We start from the raw sequence: 27,909 nt of genomic DNA on the forward strand, positions 1-27,909 counted from the left end.
GTAGTCCGCAGCTCCGAGTCGCCATGTCTGGCAACATTTACGTCCCTCGGATGTCTAGCAGCATCCACGTCGCTGTGGACATAAGTCGCGTGCTGTTGCTTCAATATCAGGTCAACACCGATACATATCGTGGGACATTTGTGCCTTAGTGAATCCTTGGCTTTAATCTGTTACTCTTCAATTTAATTGAAACATAAGAACTTATTTGTTTTCCTAAAAGGTATTGATATTTTAGTCATTCTTGACAGGTGTTACTAAAGTCTTTAAATCAAATAACCAGTTATCTGCCTCTCTCCACCTAACATACAATAAAATAGGTTAAGATATACATATATACATAATATTTATATGAAATCTTGACACAAGATACACAATAGTACAATCAACGAAATCTTATCAATTCATATTATTCTCTATTTACATATATTGCTGGTAACATATGTCTAAGTACGTCTGATAAATTGATTTATTAGTATCTAGACAAAGTAGTACTTTATTATCATAAGTGTTGTTTTAAAACAGTTTTGTTATAACTTTCGTGAGACATACTGAATTAATTATTATGTTATCGGCTTACTCACGTAACTGTTTGACGAGGTACTCGACTAGTTTCAAGTCATGCTAGAGGCTCATATTCATGAGCAGCATTCCGCGACACACGACGCGGCGATTGTCGCGCGTTTCTTGATTTCTATGTTTCTTCTAGCATGGCTTGAAACTAATCGAGTTCCTTGTCAAACAGTTACGTGATTAAGCTGATACTCACGTAACGTAATAATTATTTGAAACAGTTTTTAGAAATGATCAAAATATTCTAAAAGGTCTATGTTTAAAATAAATCCAATTTAATCTCCAGTTTCGAGTTCAACTTGAAACTATAATTTATTATTCTAAATATAGAGTAAATAATAGTCTAATAAGTAAAATTTATACGTAATTTTAAAGTAATTTTGATAATATCCGTAAAACAAAAGGAACAAATACCACTTAAATTTTGAAGAAAATATTAAAGTATGGAATATACAATGAAAATATTTTAAACTTCATAATATAAACAAACTAGCTACGTCCACATGGTTTCACCCACTCTGCGCGCCTGTTAGGTGTCATAGCGTGATGTTTTATAGACTTTAACCTTCCTCGACAAATGCACTATCTAACACAAAATGAATTGTTAAAATCGAACCAGTAGTTCCGGAGGTTAGTGCGTTCAAAGAAACAAACAAGCAAACTCTTCAGTTTTATATATTAGTATAGATATTAAACTAAATATTTACAATTTCATATCAATGTATAAAAATTAAAAAAGGTAGTGGTTATTATAAGCGGTCATTAAAATAAAAACCCTTATTTCTGGTACAAAAAACAGAATAATCATTTAACAATACATAAATATGTTAAAAATATTATACTTAGTACTCGCAGAAGTATTAATTTGCTTTGATCATTCAGATTTTCTAGTTTCTAATAAAAATAATTGTGATCATAATACACATACCAAATAAAAGGTGCAAATAAGTTCAAAGAACAGATTGCCAAGAAAAGGAATCAATATTTTTTCTTTTAGGATATATTTGTGTTCAAAGTCTACAAAACATAACTTTAACATGAATTTTCCTAATAAAACAACACAGTCTTGCCTTAAATATTAGCTAATTGCTAATAATAATTGGTTCCAATATAAATATACAAAAAAACGCATAACTAAAACATTTTTAGAGGAATTTTAAATTAAATAATATAATTTTCATTCATTCAAAACATGGATTCAAGTATACTAAAATAATTCGATTTTATTCTTATCTTAAGGTCTACTTTTGAATGAAACATAAAAAACAACAATATGAAAAAAAAACATGTATGAATGTAACAAAACAAACATAATCTATAGATTGGTACCTAGTTTATTTATATCTTTAATAAATTATCCCAAAAATTACAATTACCAAAATATACAATTCAAACAGCGAAATGAAAAACTTTTTACAAAATGTATTTAAAAAAAACAATAATAAAACAAATGAAAGGCCAAATAAACAAATCATTTGATTGACAAATAAACTTCTGTTTCAACTTCTTCTTAATCCTAAATATTCTTTCCCATTTCAATCTTTTCCTTCTCAATCTTTGAAGGGACAAACGTCAAAGGATCTGCCTTCTTACTTTCCGCTTCTTTAACATCTTTCTTCTCTTCTGCCTCTAAAGCGATCTTCCTTAAATTCTTCAGTCCTATCTTATTCTGGATGTAGAAGAACCTGTAAAAAATGCATACAAAATATAATTCTACTGTCATTTGACAAAGAAATATTAAAAGTAGGTAAATTAAAGAATTGTGAGGCATTAAAATTTATTCATATTTTTATCCATAGTTTATTAAAATCTCACGGAAAATACTTTAGCTGACTTCTAAGACCTTAAGTCATTAGCATTGCCTTTTTAAGGGGGGAAAATCATCCAACGACTGCGTCTGCGCACGCTGCTTATAAGGAAGAGTCCCTCTGTGACTCGAAACTAGTACAGCTTTTCTCAGTATATTCACATGAGTAAACCGTTGTTTTTAGTTAATGGAAAACTACTTAAAATATGCAATACAATAAAAAATGGAGTATTGAGAAGGTACTTACAGAAGAATAATGGACGGTGGTATGGCTATAGCAGCACTGGCGAGGAACACTGCTCCCGACAACGTATGCAGCGTCTTCATGTACATCCACGAGTAGAAGGGATGGAACACCAGCGCTGCTGTCGTCTCCGTCAGGGAGAACAAGGAGTTTACTTTGGCTGAAAGAAAAATGGATATTATTGTAAGAGCGGTAAAGTTGTAATTTGTCTGTACTAGTTATATAATGGGGAGTGTCGACACTTTTCTTTTATCACTGTACTCAGGACTTTCATATTTTTTTTTATAATAACTATCGTGAGACATACTCGTACTAAGTTAATTAAAAATCAGAATACTGTACACAGTAGGCTGCGCGACGTCGCCGCATCTACGCACGCTGCTTATGATGAAGAGTCCCTCTGTGACTTGAAACTAGTAGAGCTTTTCTCCATTAATAATACGTAGGTAAACCGTGATTTTTAGTTTAGATCATAAATGACTTAATTTGAGACTCTAAACTCTAAACCGTAAAAACCAAACTCATATACAACACATTCACTCCTACCTATAATCGGCAGTTACAACGCAAAACAACAATGAATATTTAACATTAAACAATCAGAACTCACCATTCTCCTGTTTTTCCACCAACTTGGATATGATGGAACGCAGCGACGTAAATGTTGTGGCATTTAGTAGCTCAGCGACAGGCACTGCAATTGTGAACACAATCAAATTAATGGCCACCATTGAACCGACCGTTATTCAAATGCATATTATTATCATAATAAAACTGGAATATTATGAGATGGCGGACGCTTTGTGCCGCATGATAATTTGATATTCATTCCATTTGGTTATAGAGATCGTGTTGTAATGCAGAGGTTGACTATGATAACATCGTATCTGTCATTCTGCTTCCTGTCCTTTTGTTGTTACACCTTTATGACAATTGTGTTATCAATAACAGATCTATGAAAAATAAAAATTACTTTGTATTACATATGATTGTAGAAACTGTTTCAACCAATATAACTAGTACCTATTTTAGACGCGTATACAATAAATTTTAAAACAGTCGTTACTAAAACTTGTTTTTTTTAAATGTATTAAAGGACAACATCGCCTACTGCCGTTAAAATCATAATAACTTTATTAGCTGTATGGCTGCTAATGGTCTAAACAGTATAGTCTACAAACTTATGGTCTACACATCAATTTGTATAAAATTTTTGCTCTATCACAAATTGGAAATGCTGTTCACACTATAACTTGTTACTGTTATACAATACCTGGCTAAAGCTGCATAGTAAGTGCTAGGTGAATGTGTGCCTAGGACCTTATCCCTTATAGAGTATACGAGACATGATGATATATTAATAATTTGCTTACCTAAATACATTTCAATATCAGTCGTGACGAATGCAGTCCAAATGGAACCGGCGATCTTGCTGATAACAGAGATGAAGCACAGCAAGCAATCGTCAACCTGCAGACGTTTGCTCAGTACTGTTATTGAGAACATTGCACCTGAAAGAAAAAGGACATATAAAATTAAGATTTTCACATGTAGTGCTGTATGTGACAAATTGGTGTAAAAATGTGTGAAATTTAGTGAATAAGTTGTTAGTGTATCTAAATAAATAAATAAGCTCTTAAAATGTAAATATTGTTCATAAATTAGTATTAATCCGTCTTTTATCTTGACATTGAATGACCGACAATAACAAATCTTTAATCGAACGATACTTGTCTGAGTCCGAATGTTCCACAACTTTAAACGACTGAACACACTATTCATGAATAGGTTTTTATGTTCAAGTATCCCCAATCGATATTTTATTTTAATTAAATTATTTCTCGTCTAGTTACCCCTAAAACCTGTCATTACCTCTTAATGCGAAAAAATTGAGAGACCTTTCAAATAATTTGACGTAGCGCGAAGTTTATGAGATTAACGTTTTAAAATCCCTTTGAAAAATCAGGGGAGGCGGCACGTGGCCTCTCATTAAAGGCCAAAGGTATATCATCACCCTCATATACATTTGTGAGGTGGGCAGTTTTCATTATGAGGAAACTCCTGTGAAGAACGTAAAGCAAAAATTTTCCTTTTACTTCAATATTCTCCCGAAAAGGGCGATCACCATAAATGTGAATCTTCGGGATACCTTTCAAAATTATCAATATTGCCGACCCCATGCCAGATGCAATCAATCAAAAGGATGGGCTTTGATATTGTTTTTCTCAAAGGGAAAATGTAAATGCAAACGTCGACTTCCTAAGGAAAAATTTAGACGAAAATCTCCTGATGTATTTATATTAAAGAACTCTCTCTCTCTCTCTCTACACTCTACTCACCAAATGAATGCAGTACAATGGAGTAGCTGACGTAGACTCCAAACTTGACCATGTCCCAGTTGAGACGGTTTCTCACGAACAGGTAGAACACACCATGTTCCGCTGTAATATAAACATTAATTATATTGAATACGATATTTATGTTTAACGTTCTTTTGATTACTGAAATTAATCCTTAGTAACTGATTTTGTTCCAAAGACAATATTTAAAGATTGGATTAAATAATCATTAAATAGAATGCCTGACTGAACGCCTGAATGCGGTAGTTATTCATTAAGTCTTAATAGGTTCATCATCACCATCATCATCTGCCTGTTACTATGCCACTGTTTAGTAAAAGTCTCTTCTTATACAGAGAAGAAATGAGCATTAATTGTGGATATGCCTTAACAAAATAAAATAAAAATAACATATATTACTACTACTATTACTTACAAGAAGTAGGTCCAAAGAGCAGGAATACCATCAGCAAGGTGAGCAGGATCTTGCTCTTCTTGTTCATGGGACGAGGCCTGAAGGCGACGGCTACCGTCTCCGCCACGTGGGAGAGGTCGAAGAACGATACATTCGTGTCGATGGTCCTCTCAATCTGTAGACAAATCAGGTACATTAAGTACATATAGAGTACGACTGCCTCGTTAGTCGAGTGGTCGCAAGTGCGACTGCCGAACAAGTGGTCTCGGGTTCGATTCCCGTGTCGGGCAATTGCTGGGCTTTTTTCGATATTTCGAAAATTTCTCAGTAGTAGCACATAGTCTGGAATTGTGCTTGGTATATGGCAATAGGCTCACCCCCTATTACATGGGACTTATAACACAAATGGTGAGAAGTAGTTTCAATGTATAGCGGCATTAAATGCCTTAATGTGCACCTCTGCCTACCCCTTCAGGGATAAAAGGCGTGACGTTGTGTGTGTGTGTGAGTATGTGGAAATTGATTAAAGATACATTATTAACTGTTATATCATGAGTACATAGTATCATAGGCTAAATTAAGTACAGATTATATGCATAAATGGACTCTGCCAAGTAATTAGTTGCACGAGATTGATTAGAGAAACAGTAACTAACTATCGTTGTGTGAGTGAGGTTACCGGAGACCTAATCACCCCTCCTTCCCAATCTTCCCAATCCCCGATTCCCCAACAACCCTTAAATTCCTAAGCCCCAAAAGGCTGGCAACGCACTTGTAACGCCTCTGGTGTTTCGGGTGCTTACCATCAGGTGATCCGTCTGCTCCTTTACCGGCTTATAACATAAAAAAACTAATCGATGTCTACTGAGCCCACCAATGATTACAAAATATACTTCAATAATACCTTGTCTGACGCACGAATTGAACCCGGACCAGCTAGGAATCTCAGGTTCAATGCCCGAGGCCCTAACGACCATTAAACTTGTAACATTATTCGATATCTTTTCAAATAATAATCAATTCTAATCGGTGAATGCTAATATTATTATTATGAAGTCTAGACTGCCACAGAAATAGGGAATTTTATTAATCCGACTATCCTTTAAGACGACGCAAACGTTTTTTCTTCCAAATCAAAATATGTACGTGTGTTATGTTAAGTGTGGGAGAGCCATGTTTCGGCACGAGTGGACTGGCTCGACCGGAGTGATACTAAAAACCGACGTGAAACAATGCTTGCATAATGTTTCGTTGTGAACCAAAGACCCTATTACCTCCCCTTCCCAATCTTTTCAATCACCGATTTCGGCAATTTAAGGGTTTTTGGGGAATCCGGTAACCTCACTCTCACAACAAAACACCACGAAAGTGTTGTTTCACGTCGGTTTTCCGTGAGGCCGTGGTATCTCTCGGGTCGAGCAGGCCCATTTGTGCCGAAGCATGGCTCTCCCACATTTAAGTCTGTTAGATTTTCGCTTCTACACAGTACCTATGTAGTCGAAGACTTGCAAAGAGGTCATATCAGTCTATTAAATTTAAAATAATATTACGATTTTAAACTGACTTGCTTTCCCTGAAGCATGGCGAGTTCACTTGCCGCCATCATTTTTAGTAGCACTGCCGCCCGTGGCACAGAAATAGGGAATTTTATTACACCGACAAATATGAATAAAACAGTAATTTTCTTTTTATTAAAACGTGTGTTTAAAATTTCATTGAAATAATTATCTTTCACGTATCAATATGTTCAATGGTGATAATAAATTAAATGTAGGTAAATGCCCGATATCCCGATATTTTATTGGAAGTACGCACCGAAGTGATTAAAAGATTTTTATGTTTTAAAATACACGATTAATATAAGGTTTGGTAAAGCTGTAAAAGCCTTTGGTTGGCTTAAAGTTATTCTGATTAGTTAAGTACGTAAAATGTATATTTTTAAACTCTGATACGACCCTATATATTTTAAAGCCTTAACTGCCGAAAGAAATCTGTTGAAGGCAAATTCTCCGCTAGGCCTCAGTGACCGATGTGGCGGTTGACGTGTGAAGAACATTTCAAAACAGCATTATGCATGTTACGCGTTGCATCTCCGGAGAGGCAGGCAGAGGTGCACGGCACGTAATGCCGCTATTCAATGTACACCCACTTTTCATCGTTTGTGTCCCATGTAATTATGAGAAATTTTCTAAAAAACCGAAAAATAAGGAATATTTTGTAAAAAAAAAACATTAGTGTTGAATAATTTACGATGGACATTTATTTTTTATATTTGCAATATATCTGAAATCTTACATTTAATAAATGAGCAATTTATTACTTTACGTGCTAGCAATAAGGAAGCCGTAGTAAGGTCAAGTCTAGGTCCACGCATGCGTACTAACGACAGGATACAAACTATTGTTTACAATTTACGTTTCGTTGACGAATTTACTTTCGTGCGATGTACTGCGTGGTACTGACGTCAGTACATTCGTCATAACCGTCGAAGGTACGTACCAGTGCACTGACGGAATGTGACTCTCTTCTACATTTCTTTTATGGTTTAAGTCGGTAAACGATCGCACTGATCGTCTGTTGGTAAGCAATCGCCGCCGCCCATGGACACCAGAAACCCCAGAGACACTACAAGTGCGTTGCCGGCCTTTTGTGGGTTAGCCGGCAACAAACATGTAACGCCATTGTTGTTTAGGGCGTCCATGGGCTGCGGCGATTGCTTACCATCAGGTGATCCGTCTGCTCGTTTACTGACTTATACCATAAAAAATAATGATCTAATCACTACAAGCATTTACATATTGAACAATTGACCATGGTACAGGTTATTATCAGCAGTTTTCAGACTTTAAACTATTATAAGTGTTTTTACAGGAAGTGTGGCGTAATAATAACGATATATTTTATGTACTTCGGATGTAATCGTCCAATCTCATTTAATAAGGAAGCCACATAGATTAGAAATATTGATAACTTTTTCAAGGAGCTCAATTAGTACTTCAATACACGACATGGATCATAATGACATTTAAAAGTCCTCGCTTTATCACCATTTGTATTTTAAATGTACCTTTTTTGAGGGGAGAAATTCATGCAATGACTTCTCCCACCTTAGGCGAGGCGAGATCTAATGTCAGACTTTTACTACCTAAAAACAACCCCGTTGCTACTCCTGCTTTTCGAGCCGGAGCTCCGGAAAAGCTACTAGGTAGTCGGCAACTCCAGATCAGGCATCAACCCTTCTGGGCCCCATCTGTGGTGATCTGATGGCTCTTTGAGGTGCGCGCGGAATTTAAATGTACCTAGAAGTTATATTATTACTACTACATAACTTGTAGCTGCTATCCGCAGTTTTGTCTGCTTTGTGAAAGGAAAGCACTATCACTATTATTAGAACTTATAACGGGATATTTACCATGTTTATTCATTTTATACATGGTAAATATCCCGTTATAAGTTCTAATAATAGTGTTAGTGACCATGTCTGTTTGAAAACACTATCTCCAAACACAAAACATATATCATAAAAAAGTTCCATTTTAATTTTGTACTTGTTAACATTTCAAATCAAACACACGCGTAATTGAACTATCATCGTCACAGTTTCTTACACTCGCACGAGTGTATAGATAATATAAATAAATATTTACTAAACAAGAAAACTATAACTATATGAATGTTCAATACACATCACAATGGATGCGAAGTAAATAATATCATAAAATTATATGGAACGCTTTGTATTTATGGCCGACAGGTATAAATTACTATCAGCATAAATCCCTGTAATATTGTTTGACTTTTACGTATGTCTCTTGTTATTACTCGATGTATGATGTTTTAAATGTCAAGTGATGATCAGTGAAGAAAAATTCTATACTAAGGCTAATATCGATTGCGGGTCTGTAGACGGTGAACTAGGGTAGCTCGCCGCCCGACAAGAACCAGACCCGTGAGTACGGTGCGTCGCGTTCCGCGCGCGCCTCAAAGAGCCATCAGACCACCACAGAAAAGCCCCAGTAGGGCTGACGCCTGATCCAGAGCTGCGGACTACTTAGCGGGTTTACCGGGGCTTGGGCTCGAAAAGTAGGACATGGGAACGGGGTGGTTTTTAGTCTGACACTTCCTCTCGCCTCCCTTTAAAAAAGGGCAACCATAAAAAATGTATTTCACAATACACTTAACCATAAACTTTTTAGGTTAAATTACGCAAATACACTAACTGCTGTACTCAGAGACATTTAGCGATTACTTAAACTATTCCTTAGTAACGATTTTGTTCCGAAAACAATGACTAAGAACGGGGTTAAGCATTAAATGACACGTGAGTACGGCGTTAAGAAAGGATAATACAAAATGATAATCTACATTAAACAGTAGTTATTGTGAAAGACATACACGAGTTTAAAAAGGTGTTCTTAATTCTTTATTATCTTATCTTGGATAAACATTCATTGGCTTGGTATAGGACGAAATTTTACAGTGGAATTCGTATAATAGTAGGTACCTAGTAAATACCTATTATCATATGACGTGATCTATACTTCTTAGTAATTAATGTTTGTTTGTTTGTCTGTCCAATTTTATTGGAAAACTAGAGCAACATTTAAATGATGTCTATTTTATTATTTGAATTTTAATATAACAGAATTGGAGACCAAATTACCCCTCTTCTCAATGTTCCGAATCCCCGATTTCTCAACATCCCTTAAATTCCTAACCCCCAAAAGGCCGGCAACGCATTTGTATCTAATCTGGTGTTTCGGGTGACCATGGGCCGCGGTGATTGCTTGCTATCAGGTGATCTGTCTGCTCGTTTACCGGCTTACAGTGACAAATTGTGTTCAAAGCACTAAATCATCGTAGTATTTATAGTAATTTTGACTACATAAAAGTAAAAGTAAACCAGTCATCGTGCACAAGTAATCAGAACAATATGCCTACTTCAGAAAAATTGTCCAACAACTTTAACTACACCATTTTGAATATTAGGTCTAAATAATTCTTACCAAATGTGACCATATCAAATCAAACATTAATCACGTTGAATAAACTCAAAACTACGCATTTCTTTATTGTTTTCCCCGGCGCCAAAAACATATAATCCCATAATTACATATTGGCCAATGAGTTTGCACAATTACATTTACAAAGGTATATATAAGAATCGTAAATATGTCGGTTTATCTAATAAATTACTGATATAGGATAAAGAAATTAGTACAACGTTCGATTATAGCGAGTTGTGCAAAAGTCAATGAAGGAGATAGCTACATGTGTCTTTGTACAAGTGTTTGAAGATAAATCCAGTTACAATATGTTTTATTACAATACAAATAGCGTAAAGTAAATACTTTAAGTGATCTTTTGTATTTGAGACGATAGCTGGTATTATTGTTTTGAAAATGGATATTTATTAGTCGTGGTGGCCAGGAGGTTTATGAGGCCCGCTTCTCATCTATGCGGGTTTGAAACCTACCAATGGGACTTTTTTTCGAGTTCAATGCAATTTCAAGATTGTTAAGACACCACTGACAAACGGTAAAGGAAAAGATCGTCAGAAAACCTGGGCTTATAATTTCTAATTATAAGCCCAGGTTAAAATCGCCAATACGCATTGAGCAAACGTGGTGATTAATGCTCCAATCTTCTCCATGCGAGAAGATTTGGTCAGCAGTGGCCATTTATAGATAGTTTGATGTGATGTGATGTCATTAAAGCCTAGCATTTATATGAACACAAACTACTTACCTACCATTATTAAACAAACGAACAAGAAGTGACGAGAACACGAGAAAGAATTTAATAACTTTGCAAAAATATTATTTATAATTTAAAAAAAAAACTATGAAAAACTTAAATTGGTTTCCCACAATTTATTTTAACTAACTACGACTGTATTCTAAACTTTACCTAACTACGTATGTACGTCAAAACACGATTATTACATACATTAAACGACATTAAAAGGCCTCAACATAAATGAAGTAACTGTAAATATCCTCGATTAGATACAATTTCACATACACATGACGCCCAGACCCCAAACAACAATTTGTGGATCGCACAAAAGAGTTGCTCCGTGTGCAATCAGCATTCAAAATCGCTTTAACAATGTACTACAAATTTTCTATAGCAAAATATATTTTTTAGGATACTACACAGTATATTACCGAGGTTAGAAGTTAAGCATAAATAAGATTAAAAAATGATAACGTAGGCTTAATACCGCTTGTATTTACCGACGGACAAACGTTGGTTACTCTTTAAAACCCGCAAAAAAAAAACTTGGTTATCGCATAAACCTTAGTCATCGTAACAGAGTATCCAAATCCAATTCCTCTCTTATCTCTCTCAAATGTATAGTTCTTTCATCGATTTTTACTATTTTTACCGACTTCAAAAAAAGGAGGATCCACCCCCTGTTAAGTCACAAATCGGTGCCATAAATTCATATCAAAATAATATAACTAATCATAATCACAAACAGTTTACATATTAGATATCAATTAAGGTTTTAATGAATCATTTTTTTAGAACTTATAGCACCGACTTCAGTAGTTATAATAGTAATTTTTGTTTTGTCTTAAGTTAAGTCTTATTCTGATTGAAAAAGAGTAACCTATGGAGTTTATTGCTCGTTCTTCTCCATAGGAATTTAACTCTTTGGAACGAGCAAATATGTAGCTTCACTAGAGGACTGACCAACAGACAGACGTTATTAATATCATTTGCTTTGACGTTCAAACGTACCTTCCTGGTCAATTTGACATAAATAATTTTAACTTTGAGTTTGACTTTATTTTATTATCGCATAAAGTGTAGAAGCGTACGACTAACCAACGTCGTATGCAATACAAACTCTCCTCGCATATCATTATGTACAATCAACGATTACCTTAACACATGTACATAATGTTCTCTCAAACAACCACCGTCACGTTTCTCAGCCACAATAGTGTCCAATTTATCAAGCAATTTACTCTCCCCGGCCATTGAACTTTAACTAGTTCCCCAGTTCCGACTTAGGCAATAATGTCCTAGATGCACGTGGCATCTCCTGCCGTGCGTAAATGCGTTCGTAACATTACTTAATTGAAGAATAGTACTATTATTTTATGTACTTCGTGGTGCACATATTTTCTTTACTTTACTGCACTATAAGTAGCATAGCAAGCCTACGGTTAAGGTATTCTCCTTTAACTCTTAGGATATAGAAAGATGAAACTGTAAAGTAAAGTGCATTTTCCGAAGTAAAATACATAATAATTTATGTGAATATCACTACTTTTAGATGTACATAATATTCGTTACTATAAAATATTTTTCTAATAAGAAGTATGTCTATGTCTAAATACTAGGGTATTTTAAACTTAAAATTCTCACGATTTATTGTCTTATAAGGCATTACGTAATTTGTGGGAAAACACAAGACATATTGGAAACTATGTTATTGTTCTAATCAGAGGTTATGAAATAATATTTATATGCTGTACCAGACATAACTGATCTTATAAACACTTAAATATGGAAGCATTATAGACATACTGCGCGGTTGATGCGGTGACTGGGTGATCGGTTGCAACTCTTTGCGTAATTCACAAATTGTTGTTTCGGGTCTGGGTGTCATGTATATGTTACCTTGTATGTTTGTAAACACACCCGCAACACAGGAGGAGATTCATCACGGGAATGAAATTACTAAGAACCGTGTAACTAGACAATGTGCTTTCATATTAACCTCTGGACAACTATTTACGATACGTACGTCTCTTGTACAATCATTCATTATCTTCTCCCGCCTTGGGTGAGACGAGACAGAGTATCAGATTCTTACTAACTAAAAACCACCCCGTTCCTACTCCTGCTCTTCAAGCTGGAACCTCGTCAACTATTTAGGTATATTGGAGATACCGTGGTTGTTAATACAGGAGTAAACATAAAATACATAAAGAAAATTATGATGTTACCTTTTTTTTTTTTTTTTTTTTTTGAGGGGGAAAATCATCCAATGACTTTTCTCGCCTTGGGTGAGGCGAGAGGGAGTGTCAGACTCTTACTGACTAAAAACCACCCCGTTCCTTCTCCTGCTTTTCGAGCCGGAGCCCCGGTAAACCCGCTAGGTAGTCCGCAGCTCCGGGTCAGGCATCAGCCCTGCTGGGCCCCATCTGTGGTGGTCTGATGGCTCTTTGAGGCGCGCGCGGAACGCGACGCGCCGCACGCACGGGTCTGGTTCTGTTCGGGCGGTGAGCTACCCTTGCTCGCCGTCCGCAGGCCCGCACTTACGGTGGCCGGAGATCGTCTCGCGATCCCCGACGCCCGGACTGTCTCTCGCGACGGCTGGGGCGTGAGGAGGTTTGTTCTCTCACGCGCCCCGCCTCCTCCTTAGCTAGCATGACTGCTTCGCAGAAGGAGGAGACGGCATCCCAGTCCCTCTCGCTCCGCACCATGGCCTGAACCAGTGCCGGGCGCGAGAGGTCGCCGTCGCCGACCACATCCCTGAGGACTTGGCGGTGCTCAGCCCACGCAGGGCACACCGCCACCGTATGTTCTACCGTGTCCTCCGGACGGTCCTCACAGTGATGACACCCGGGCGTTTCCTCCCGCCCAATAAGGAACAGGAACCTACCGAAACTCCCATGTCCGGTAAGCACCTGCGTCAGGCGGTAGGTGAGGACGCCGTGGCGCCTCTCTAGCCACTCCTCAAAGAGGGGACTTACCGCTGCGATGACAGCGAGCCCAATGATGTTACCTAAGTGTGCATGTAAGGGGCAGTAAACATTCTAACATGCATATATCTCAATTAGCGTCCACACTTTTGTAACTGATGTTTACACACGATGCCATTGTGTTTCCGCGATTGACGTCGATGCAGTTACACGTTTGGTATTTTTACATCCATGATAAACAGTTTTATACCCATGAAAAATTGTTGGGATTTTCCGACAGCTAAACATTTTAACAATCACTGTATTATTATCTAATGTATGTACAAAACTCATTTTATTTTTATTTCTCACTCAAAATGTTTGTCCATCTTTTATGTTTTATTTTTAGATTACTTTATATGCTATTTCTAGGTTTGACTTAAGTTTAGTTTTTCGTAAGTTTTCCAGAATATTGTGTTTTGTAATTTAGTATTTAGTACTGTGTGATGTTACAGTAATCTCTAATTATAAATTTGAAATAGCCAACCCGCATTGAGCAAGCGTGGTGATTAATGCTCAAACCTTATCTGTGCGAGAAGAGGCCTTTGGTCAGCAGTGGCCACTTATACGCTGTTAATGTATGATTTTGAAGTATGTTAATACTAGCCCCTTTTAACACGGAATTACCAACTACTACTTTTAACAAATTCAACTACCCCAAAGAACACTAGTCTTCTATAGTAGTGTTATGTAGAAATAGTTAGAATTTATCTAATCAAATTATTCTATTTAATAGGCAAAGTATGAGTTTACCTCACACGAGTTATCTTCACCTAAATTAAACGTCGATAAGGTTAATATCGATAAAAATAGTGTTTATACGTTATCATATTCAGATTAATGTAACATTCAAAGCGTTCCCTAATCACTAAGTACCTTGATAATTTACCTAAGTCAATACATATGTTTATACGCAATTTAAAAATTAAACCTTAACTGTAATGGTTTTAGAGCACAGTTTTGAATACGCGGAGGATATTTGGAACCTAATGTTTGGAATTGTTTACTAAAGAATTAAATCCAGGTTTTTGTGTTTGGCATTCGTATCGTCAAATCAAAAGTTAATTTGTAAACAATTCCATAATTGCTGAATTGATTAAAATTATTTTTGATATACGAGTAGGTAGATAGACGAAATCATCGAGACTATTTATTACCTATGATCAATTTTACTTGTAGAATAATTATGACCTGGATTATTTTTTATAAACTAACCTATTATAATAATATCAGTTTTCTGACTAATTTTGTATTCACCTAAAACGGAATGGATTTTCAGCTATTTTATATTTATTTATTTTATTTTATTTATTTATTTATTTTAAGGAAGGCTTACAGACTAATAACATTATTTAGATACTAACTATAGGTTTAACTTATTGCTAATAACAAGCCCCCACATATTATTTATCAAATGACTCATTAATTTATAATTCTATGCGATAGGAAAATGTGTATATTCCTACACTATGTATTTGTTAAGTGTTAAAACATAGTTTAAATTTAACTGCTTCGTTAAATACGTTGTACGAATGTGACTGTCAAGCATGAAGTGTTCAGTACCCTTAGTTCGAGTTTACTTTACGTTTAATGACATCGAAACCAAGACCGCTTTCGGCACTTTGATTGGTTGGTTCATGGGCACCAGCCAATCAGAGCGAATGCGCTTTCGTTTCGATTTCGTTTTCGTACAACGTAAAGCAAACTCATACTAACAGATCGTTTAACTTGTACAGTTCAAATTCCCTTATTTTTCAGTTTTATGGAATGTTTAAAATACCAATATATATTTTATTTTTGTTATTGTTTCCATTACAAGCTCTTAGTAACAATATATATAGACAAACGAGAGATCTTTTTAAAGATTGCTCAAGGATCTCAAGATTACTCACAATCCTTATAATCGATCGACGCAAACATTGCGAGATCTGAATCAATTTAAACATAATTACTTGTTTAATTACAGCACTTGTTTATTATTAGCTACATATCTTTAGTAAATATTGTAGTTTTTATCGATGTTTACTTATTTTCTTGTTGTTAGAGTTCAACTCAACAAGTAAGAAATCTGGAATTTGATACACAGTCACATAATTTTGGGTAGTACGTTGGTACATTTTTTAGTTTCAAATTGTCATTAATTGCACCAGAATATTGAATTGACACACAAAGTCTGAATGATGTAACCTTTTTATCTATCTCCTACATTAAGTCTTTGACTGCCAATAGAAAACTGTTGAAGGCAAATCCTCCGCTAACGTCAGTCATCGGTGACCACCACAGCGTTCAAAGTGTTAATTATTTACCTATGAAAAATGATTTAACAATTTATTAGACGCCAGTACTTTATTATGTAATTGTTATTTAAATTTACTGCAATAAGTAAAAAGTCGACTGACTTTAACGATCAAATGTAATTTATGTAATAAATATGTTCAAGACTTTATGTTATATGTTTATGATGTAACTGATTTAGGTCCCCATTGTCACCTAATACGACTGTTCAATAGGTCACAAATAACATATTATGTCATGTCATACATCTAAACAATTTATGTTCTAATAAAGTATTAATCGTACTAGCAGTTTAATCTATTAAAATATAGATACTATTGTCAAAATATAAATATATAAATTGAAAACAATGACATACATATTATTTTATGTAAAATATGATGACACGTGTATAGGGAGCTAATGATCGATTAAGAAATAAAAATGGAACTTTAAGATAAAAGAAAGAAATAAAAAATTGCATCATATGTACTGGTAATTTACCATGTTCTTTGGTCCATGGTCAATCAATTTTTATCCAAGTCAAAGTCGATATAGTCATGACCATTAGCTGTATGCGTGTTCTTAAAAAAGGGTAAGTAGAGGATTCTTTACAATGAAGTTATAACAACCTAGACTGTTGTTAAGTGTGATGTTAGTGTGAAATTATATGTTGACTGAAAGTAATAATTTTAACGATGTACTTTCTATAGAATTTGAGCCCGAGACTGTGACTAACTCTTGAATCCAATTCCGATTGATATTTTGAACTATCGTACTCTTCAGTTGATTTTGAATGAACTTAATGGTATTTAGTTTACCTATACATTCCATACTCTAAACGCTATTTTAACTCTTACGAATGGGGTTGTATAATTTTATATTGAATAATTATTCAGATTGTATTGGATTAAAATTGCGTTGACATTGGGATTGATTTCAAAAGTAAGCACTCATATTTGGCAGCTAGAAATTAATAATAAAATTAGTACCAGGTTTGTTATTTACTTACACGAGCGAGTACATTCTCGGTCATATATAATCTTAATCCCGCAACGCAATCAATGATTAACTTACTGCTACGTTTCGTATTATCTTTAGATATATAATGTATGTAAAATCCAAAATACATACACACGAAATACAAACGCAATTGTAATGGCCGACTACTTTGTCTGATTAAGGTGTTTTAGGCATTAAATAGTAGAAAGAAAATCTTGTAAGATGCTGTTTAACCTGCAGTACATGGTGGATTGTGTCATTATTGGTGAAGCGATCTTGGACTATCTGGCTGTAACTAAAGAATCTAATCATTAGCGTCGAACAAGGTATTATTTGGGGTATAGTATTATATCCGATATGTGAAGCTTCCAGCCCTAAATAAATAATATAAAGTCCAACTTACCGGAGGCAGTCCTTTCTCCTGAAGCCATTGATCAGGCTCCTTCAAGCAGAAAGTGCCGTACAACAGCACAAGGGAAAACAGTCCGCTTGTCAATGAGAATAGTCCATAGTATCCCATCTTTTGCAGCAAAAACCCACTGATACCGATACCAATAGGCAGACCAGCGGTCATACAAAAGTTCACAAGTCCTACTCTAAATGTCCTGGACTCTTCCGAAGTAATATCACTGATATAGCTAAATACACCCAAAAACATTGTCACCCAGCCACCAGTAATGGCTGGAAATAGCGTCTCTAAGAACACCGTAACTTGCACAGGAATCTCATAGAAGAAATAGACATTTACTAAATTATTTATCGACGTTAACAGTTCTCCGTAGATCGGTAGCATTATAACTAGCTTCCTCTTCCCCGTTCGGTCACTCCACGCCCCTAGGAACATTATTATGATACATGGTAACGCCGTTGAGATCACACTCTTCCAAATGTCTATGGAAGAGATCAGCTGCTGCACCGCCTGCTCGTACTCCGTAAAGTTCTTACTCGCCTTACTTACTAACGCATCACAAATTTCGTCTCCAAAACCGAAATTAACACGGCACGCTTTGTCCAAATTAAGATTTCCCATAGCAAACCTTGAAATGATACTGGGAATGATCAGACCAGCTAACAATGGTTCCACAGTGATGTTGTCCTTAATGTATCTCAGCTTTTCTCTGAAACTTTTGTCCTTATACAGATTAGGGATGACATCCTTGTTCAATGGCTTCTCTTCCATATCGACAGGTTTTGTCTTTTCTTCCGCCATATTTGCTATTTTTTCTGTTGACGGATTAATTCAAAATATAACTATAATATCACTATCATTGTTTATAAACAGCACTCGAGCACGACCGACCGTCACTGTTGCGATGTTTGATACCACATTATGTCTGAAACATTGATAGACAGAATGCTTGCCTTATTTGTCTCACCGACATATCTGGTATCAATTACTCGTTTATAATGATAATGTAGAATTCCAATTAGATAAAGTCCTTTGTTTTAGGTGATTAAAGTTGCCACTTAATGTGTTTTGGTTCTTTTATTTTTTCGTTTTATTTATGTGGTCTTGCTGGTGTGTTGAGCCATTGTTCTGTGCGGCCGTTCTGGTCAGCGGCTGTCCAGCGACTGGTACCTGCATTAGAACTCAGTGTTAATATAAAGCAGGATGTTTTGAAACTACATTCAGTTGTGTAATGTACATACATGGTTTATTTTTTAACCGCGCTATAGTCGGATACAGGTTTTTTTGCACTTTGGACTTTAATAGCATGGGCAAAGGTCTCAATGTTCGGTAGCATATAATTTTGTGATGTTTCATAGAAACAGCGACGTATAAATCAGTGTGATTTGCTAAAGGATAATCTGAGTAAATGTTATATCTATCTGATTCTGTGAATACGAAGCAAAATATAACGCAAAACGATTCTATATTTTTTTGTTATTCCCAGTAAGTATTACTCATCATGTCCGATTTTCCTTTGTATTTGTTGCTATCATTCCTTCTTAATTTGTCTAAACAGGGAATCAAACCCAGATATTCATATCACCCCGACTGGCACATTAATTAGAAATTCGAAGAAAATTAATATTTAAACAAAATAATAAGCCATGATATCATTAATATACTTACATAAATATCTTAATTAAATAATCCAATTAATAATTATTTACTTTATAATCTAGACGATTAAGTATATAATAGACTGACAACAAATATAGACGGCCTGGTTATTATGTGTTATTATGTTGAAATACTATAACTGGGAATATAATGGTGTGCTAATAGGAATTAGTACTGGCAGCGATTATAACAGTTCTGTGGATCCAAACCGGATTTATGTACAGGTATTGAAAGCACATTAGTACAAATTAGTGGAATTAATATACCATGATGGCCCGGAGGTTTAAGACGCCCACTTCTCATGCATGAGAGCGCGGGTTTCAAACCTACCAACGACAAGTACCAATATGACTTTTTCCAAGTTATATTTTCTGTGTAAGATTATTTAGACACCATTGACAAATGGTAATGGAACACGTCGTGAGAAAACCTGAGCTTATATTAGTAATTATCATTTGAAATCGCCAATCAGCATTGAACAAGTGTGGTGATTAATGCTCAAACCTTATCCATGCGAGAAGAGGCCCTTGGTCAGCAGTGGCCACTTATAGGCTGTTGATGATGATGACAGTGGAATTAATTGTTATATACAACTGAGTAATTAACCGTGCAACGTGATTCTAATTTGTTTCCTGCGCGAAACATTGTACTAATATGTCTGCCCCAGATTTTACATTGTCACATAAAACTACATCACCACTTATCTTACCTAAAGGGTTAGTCAGATTACAAACATGTCTTAAAACTTTTTTCAATATTTGAGCCAGGAACCACGGAGCTTACTCTAGAATCCAACTCCGATCCAACAAAAACTGAGTTGCAACATTAGCGCCTATTACCACTTATGTGCCCTAAAGGGTTAGTCAGATTACAAACATTAAATGTTGGACCAAATTTTTAACATGTTTGTTATGTTATAAGACCTATATTACAGAGGATGAGCCTATTGCTATATCTCATGGTAAGGAACATACGCTCTAACTTGACAACTCTGAACGCGCAAAGGACCCAAGTGCCCATAAGGTCACTTCAGATCGGTAACCGGCCACTGCTGCAAAATACACTAGAACATAGAAACAAGCACAAAAGTTGCTGAGTCATTTTTTTTGGGGAAACAAACACGTGAGTAGTTTGTGATGGTGTTGAATGACTATAAGAAGTACGTAACAACGACGTATGTGTAAAATGTATGGTATCTTTTCTTCTCCTTTAGTAACATCTTCTGGTTGTAAAGGATCCCGCAACGATATTTCGTTATTAATTTATGTCCCTAGGACGCGTCGGACTTCATGGTGTTCCGGTGTTTTCATGGTAGTATCTACTGTAGATCCTGGCTTACACGAGTTGCAGCGGTATGGGAGGATGAGACGGGGACGGGACGACTACGAAATATGTCAAAGTTTAAAAAAATATAGCGGCGTATTGTGACTACGGCCGGTGACTCGTATGCAGAGACCCTTATACTTGAATCTTCGGACGTAGATCTGCCTGACATCTGAATTTCACGGTGACAATTGAATCTCCGTGAATGATGGCGGCTAAACTGTGATTATCTGACATTTTGCCAACACGCAACGGTCACGGAGTTATGGACCGGAAAACTATAGGAATACTATATAATGAGGAGGTGACTATTTAGTATTTTTCTTCTAACACTAAATTACAGGCTTTATGTACACGTTTTTACAATGTTTAGATATTATTTTGGCGAATTATTTGTGTCATTAGCGGTGTTTATAGATTTAGTTTACAGATTTCATTGATTGTACGTTTTTAGTGTAATTGACATAATTATTTACTTCGTTTTGTCAGTCCAAATTGAACTTTTTTTGTTAATTTTAAATGAAATCATACACTGTATAGAGATAACTAATTGAGAAGTAATATTACATAGTTACAGCAGATATTTTGTTCTTTCGCTGGCGGTCAGAAACTGCCACTCACGGATAACTATAAATTCGAAAATTTGTATGTTTGTTTATTACTCCTTCATGTCAAAATGGCTGAAGGATTCAGATAAAATTTGGAGCAGGAATAAATTATGACTTAGAATAAGACATAAGCCACTTTTTATCTCACGGAAATGCGTGAGCAGCCGCTGGCAGAAGCTAGTTTAAGTATGTATAAATGACATTTAATTGATACTTTTATAAATGAGGTGGTATATTCTGCATTAAACAAGTTTTGAGTTTGCATAGTTGATGGTCGCCTTGGTCCAATTCTTAAACCTACTTGATTCAACCTTAAAAGGATTATCACACATACGTACATTATATTTTATTATGTATGTACTTGCAATCAAACCCGTACTTAGTAGACTCAGTCAGTAATGTCAGTATCAATCGACAGAAAATATAGGAAACCTTGACAAACTAATAAAACACTTTTTGTGTTCAGTACTTTTTGAGATGTTTGTGTTCAAAGCAACGGACAGTTGTATAATATTTATATAGGTACCAATATATACTGAATTACATAACAAGCATGTATGCATGTTGCAAAAAAGCTACTAAACATAACCACAGAAACGTCTTCATCTCTAATTCAACACTTACTTTTTTCTAATTCTTGTAAAATGAGAAAAACATTTAAATATGATTGTCCGTTTTTACACAAAACATTGAGTACTTAATAAACAAGCATTGATAATAAAGTAAACCTTACTGTTATGAAAATAAGGCATAGTGACACTGTTGCTGTGGCCAATTTAACAGTTTTAAGAAAAACTTAGTAGATAAACGGATACAGTGTTTTTTTTACACTTTTTGTTTGATTGACGACCATCACTGTAGTGATTTGAAGTATTAGTTTTATCAACAAAAACATCTTGATATTAAAGTATAATTCAGTTCAACAAAAACAAACATGGCGCCAATATACAACAGTTAACTATTATTAGCATGCCCTGAATTTGTAGGTAGAGTTTCCTACATAAAATGGACTATCTTAAGTAAAGATTCTGTGCTTCTATAAGTATTAAAATTAAAAAAAAATGAATCATTTGAAGAATAAACTAGAATTAGGTTTCTTTCTCGCAAAAATTACTAAACAAACAAAAAAAGGTGTAGAGGTTATAAGCGCTCAAAAAGCTGGCTCATTAAAATGTGGACAATTGGCAACGTTTTTGTAGTATGGGACTGCTAGATGGAAAAGAGAGGGGCGTGGTTTATAACGTCCCGCGCTCCCCGTAAAGTGTCACGCATTATGTTATAGGGAAATCCAGATATGACATCTCCTCTGTGTACTTGCTTCATGCATGGAATCATAGGCATTTTAAATAATATGTCAATAATTTCTATAGAACAACACAACAATTGCCATGTTCACATTCCATAAAAACATTATTATCATTCGATATGAATACCCACTAACATAACATAACAAAAATGTTGTTTTCATCTTTCATTCCCGAAGGAGTAAGCAAAGGGGCACAATTCTATAAAATGTGAAACATATCTGATTGGACGATATGTTCTGTCCGATCAAGGAATCAAACTCAAGATCAATTATTATTATCGTCTTAACCACGTAACTATTTGACGAGAAACTCGACTAGTTTCAAGCCATGCTAGGGCTCATGAGCAGCTCACGACGCGGAGATTGTCGCACTACTACTTCGCTGACTCATTTGGATATTATCTGATATAATTGTATTTAACTACTACTTTAAATAAAATATGAACCCTATATAAATCCGAAAACTGCACAATATCGATATTTATCACATTTTTCTATTTTATCTTAATTAGAATTATACGGCCTACTTTTGCAACTAAGTATTGCGTCAATATAGTAATCAATTTCATCGATTTACAAATTTTATTTTATGAATTAAAATGTAAGGAAACAGTACGATTAGATTATAAATGAATGATGGTAATTCTGATAGAAATTAACTCACACAGGTGTTGAAATATTAATACCTGCGATGTAATTATCATTTTAGTTAAGGTCACTTTAATTTTTCCGCTGAAAGACTTCACAACGTCGCACCTTTTATCCCCAAAGGGGTTGGCAGAAGTACACGTACTGATTAGGCCTCGTAATGCCACTGTACAATGGACACTTAATTTTCATCATTTGTGTAATAAGTCCCATATAATAGCGGGTAAGCCTAAGTACAATTCCATATTCCGATATATGCGTCATATCGGTGTGATACTCACTCAGATCGAGAAATTTTATTAGATTATGCCGGTTTAGGTTCAGGTCGTTTAGATAGTTCGATTTCGTTAATTCTTAATAAAACAAAGATCATCGTTCCACGATGACCGATGAACGGTGCATAGCAATAAAATTACCCCCTAAGAAAGTCAAAAGTATATTCAGCTTTCTTGTACCAATAGTTTTCGGCATTTGTTGTCTATCTATCATTCAGTCATTCATTCATTAAGGATAAGAGAAGACCCTAAACATGACTTTTGAGAAATTAAGGCAAATAAAATTCAAAATTATTTAACACGTTTAAGGCGCCAAAACTTACCCAAAAAAGATGCAAGTCGGATATATGTCAAATTTTAAAATTAGAACTCCAAACTGACCTGTTTGTTTTTTTTTCTCTCCAGCCAGACTGTGTCACTTAAACTAGACGGCCAGTGTTACACTGTACGTCAATGAATGGTCACTCTATTCATTCTTCAGCAATTACCTACTTGTACCATTTGATGCGTCGACTGGACATTTGGAGTCATTTAGTACCGTCTGCCTCGTGTATTGACACGTGAGACACGAAGTTAACTGTCAAATATCTTCAATACAATACAAACGCTATATCAAGAACATAAAGTTCAAAATCTTATAAAGGTATTTGACAGTTTGGGACTAAAATCATAGATTATGATAATGCACCTTTTTCCAAAATGTGGTAGGGTAGGTATACTGTTAGTGCAGTCTTCCGAAGAATGGAGGCACATTAATGTTACGTAATATCTTTTCTTCGGAAAAATGCATAGAAGTGCAGACTTTTCTCTTATCACATTAAGAATTCAATCTTCTCCTCTATTATGATTGCTATATAGTTAAGAATACTATTCACCTTCTTAAGAAGGTATTGTAACATAACGTACAAAACACGTCATATACCGGCTTTACATGTATCAGGTATAAATTATACCACTTCAATGAGATAGTTTTATAGATGACCAGCTTTCACCAGCAGTTTTGCCCGCGTTCTCGTGGGATAAAAAGTAGCCTATGTATTATTCCAGACGATAATCCACCCCTGTTCCAAATTTATCCCGATTATTTCAGCAGTTTTTACGTGATTGAGTAACAAACATACACATTATAATTTTATAGATATAGTAGACTTGGCAATAGAACCCTTAAGCTTTTTATCATTAATACCATATCAGTCACAAGACATCCACTACTGATCATGGGCCTCATCCAATGACTTCAAGCTTTTCTTCATCGATTAATCGGAACAGGTAAAACAAAATATGCGTACCAATGTATTAACAGAAATCTTTAAAAAAGAGAAATCTGTCTTCGGGTTTTACCAAATGAAAGATGGACTTTACACAGCATGTCAAACTTGTTTATACTACGTCAAATAGTTGTATGTACCAGACTACCAGGAAAAAAAATATATAAATAATTGGAAACAAAAAAAAAATCTCACAACCGCAACTTTCTTATAATTGTAATTCAGTAAAAGTCATAGCCTAGTCTATTACTTTGCCAATACACTACTCATGTATTTTTTTATGTTATAAGCCGGTAAACAAGCTGACTTATCATCTGATGGTAGGTAAGCAATAGTCACCGCTCATGGACATCCGAAACGACAGAGGCGTTACAAGCGCGTTGGCGGCCTTTTGGGGTTTAGGAATTTAAGGATTGTTGGGGAATCGGGGATTGGGAAAATAGGGAATGTGGGGTAATTGAGCCTCCACTTCACTCACACAACGCAAGCGTTGTTTCACGTCGATTTTCTGTGAGGCCGTGGTATAACTTCGGTCGAGCCGGCCCATTCGTACCGAAGCATGGCTTTCCCACACGTATTAAATTTAATAACTTCAACTCAACAAACCGGTAACTTCTGAAATTCCCAATCATAAATCAAAACACGATTATTTTCCACACTAGCGCCACCTAGACAACGCAAAAACTGCAAAACGATTACAGACAGAAAGTGAATACCATACCATTATTCTTATATGAGAGCATACCTGTTATAACATAACATACTCCATATATTATTAAAAATATACGTCGTAATGTATGTAGTCTACGTTTATTTGTATTATTATCTCTGAGTAGACAATAACAGCGCTAAACGTGATATGATCCATTGTTCCTATTATTTGCACTTTCCACAACAGTACTGTTCTATTTACTCTATGTCTATTCATGTTAATACTTGTGAAAGATTTTTAATTACTTGCTTTGCTTGGTTCATAACGGATGCTGATATTGATATAATAGATATATCTATGAGTCGTAATATAATATGAGTCGTGGTGGCCCAGAGGTCTAAGATGCCTGCTTCTCATATACGAGTTTGCGGCTTTAAAACCTACCATACGTACTTTCGATGATTATTTAGAGACCACTGACAAGCGGTGAAGGAAAACATTATGAGAAAACCTAGATGAAATTAAATATAAGCAGAGGAAAGTCGTCTAAGAATTAATTCTCTAACAGGCAGTTTTATTACCATTTCTCATAATTTTTAGCGTAGGTACTCTTAAGTAATATATGTATAATGTAACAAATAAACTATACAACAGTACATGAGATAATATAAAAAAATATTAACTTACCCAAAACTCATTACACTCTTTCACAAACAGTCCATACGCATTGTAACTTTACATCAAAACATTTGTTCCAAATAAACCAATACACCGGCACTTTGAAATAGTATAAACTTATATTTCAGTGACTAGATTCTTTACAATTAAAGCATTATTCATAGATATTATAGAAGTAGATATAGTAAAGATATTTTTAGAACACTTTTTAAAGTCAATTATTGTTTTTAGACACTGAATTTTCGAGAAATAGAATACATAAGTAAATAATATACCTAACACTGTCTATAGAAGTCACACACACTATGTAGTATTTTTACCTCAAGAACAAGTTTTTTTTATTAAATAATATAAATATACAGTTTCGTACACATTTGAAAAGTAGTTACCCTTGACCGTCTCGTAATAAATTGTAGTGTTACATAACTTCAACTGTTTTGATTGTCTAGTGATCGTCAGTGTCATGGAAATTAATTCTAGGTTCGATTCCTGTATCAGGTTGTAGGTAGTGGAGGATGACTTGCGGGTATTGAAGTGGATAAGCAGTAAAAGTCCCACACGGTAGCGGTATTATAACGTTTATTGTCTTATACAGACTTAGGAGTTCGACACACTACCAGTACAGTTTTAGAAGGAGTGAAGAATTATACAGGCGAGAACAAATAGATAAAGCGATAGAAAGCACTGAATTAAATACATATAATTATTAAAGCGCGGCGAGTTTATATAAGGCAAAGCTAGCTAGTAGTCTAGGCAGAGGCGTCAAGCAGACTGAGTCGTCGTCCGGCGCGGCGCGCGGGTTGCTCATGCCCCGGTGCGCATCACGCGGGCCGCGCGTGGTCCGGTGCACTCGTGCTGTCTCGTTCGCACATCGCGCGCTCCGGCGCGACTGCGCGGTCTCGCTCGCACCACAGCACGCGGGGTGCGCGTGCACTGGCGCTGTGGCGCTCGCCGATAACTATTAACTGAGAAAAGTTTGTCCGTGTCCGCTTGTATGTAAATATTTAATTTGACAATTTTATTGTACATAGTTTTGATGCTATATAATAATAATATTGATTGTATATAATGTTAACATATTGTTTATATTTGAGGTACAGTTTATTTCTTCTACAAATTTATATAATTACAAATAACTTTAATAATGTACGCTACAAACATAAAATATGTAGTGGGTCACTACATCACCCCCCTCCAGAGCCCGTCAAGGGCGATAATAGTCGGGAAATTTAACACGGCGGCCTGACCGCGTCGCTTTGACGACGCCACCGTCAGGGTCGGGTAAGTTCCGGTTATCCGTGTTTGTAGTGTCGTGATGAGTGTTGTTGTTGTGATGAGTTATTGTGGTAGGTGGTGTGTATGGTGTGTCTGGGTCACGTAGTATGAAGGCCGGCTTAAGGCGGTCTATCGATACAGTAACCTCTTTCCCGTGTACCACAATCTTGTAGACCTTGTCCCCTCGCTCGATTACCTTGTGAGGGCCAGAGTATGCCGGTTTGAAACCACCAGCAGTGCAGTCCCTGAGGAAAACGTGTGATGAGGTAGGTAAATTTTTGAATATAAAAAACTTGTTTTTGTTGTGCCTGGCAGCTGGTGATGGTCGCAGTTGCCTAACCAAACTTCTGAGCCTGGACAAATAGTCTGCTGTGTCGACAGTCTCATCCGTCTGCGGGTCAAAAAATTCACCTGGAAGGCGCAGTGGTTGACCGTAGACTAGTTCGGCGACA

The 27,909-nt window shown here is 35.7% G+C and overlaps 1 protein-coding gene across 1 annotated transcript; it reads right to left on the reverse strand.

Moving 5' to 3' along the window:
* Positions 1-1,227: 1,227 nt before the first annotated feature.
* On the reverse strand, positions 1,228-26,212 carry LOC118282201 (proton-coupled folate transporter). Its single transcript, XM_035603163.2, has 8 exons — positions 26,192-26,212; positions 17,760-18,935; positions 5,397-5,550; positions 4,961-5,062; positions 3,995-4,132; positions 3,232-3,315; positions 2,625-2,781; positions 1,228-2,255 (listed from the first exon to the last, which is right to left on the reverse strand). Exons 2-8 carry the CDS (start codon positions 18,564-18,566, stop codon positions 2,087-2,089), a joined length of 1,611 nt encoding a protein of 536 aa, XP_035459056.2. The 5' UTR covers positions 18,567-18,935; positions 26,192-26,212; the 3' UTR covers positions 1,228-2,086.
* Between the last annotated feature and the right edge of the window lie 1,697 nt (positions 26,213-27,909).

This window comes from Spodoptera frugiperda, chromosome 20 (genome assembly GCF_023101765.2).
Source record: "Spodoptera frugiperda isolate SF20-4 chromosome 20, AGI-APGP_CSIRO_Sfru_2.0, whole genome shotgun sequence".
Taxonomy (NCBI): domain Eukaryota; kingdom Metazoa; phylum Arthropoda; class Insecta; order Lepidoptera; family Noctuidae; genus Spodoptera; species Spodoptera frugiperda.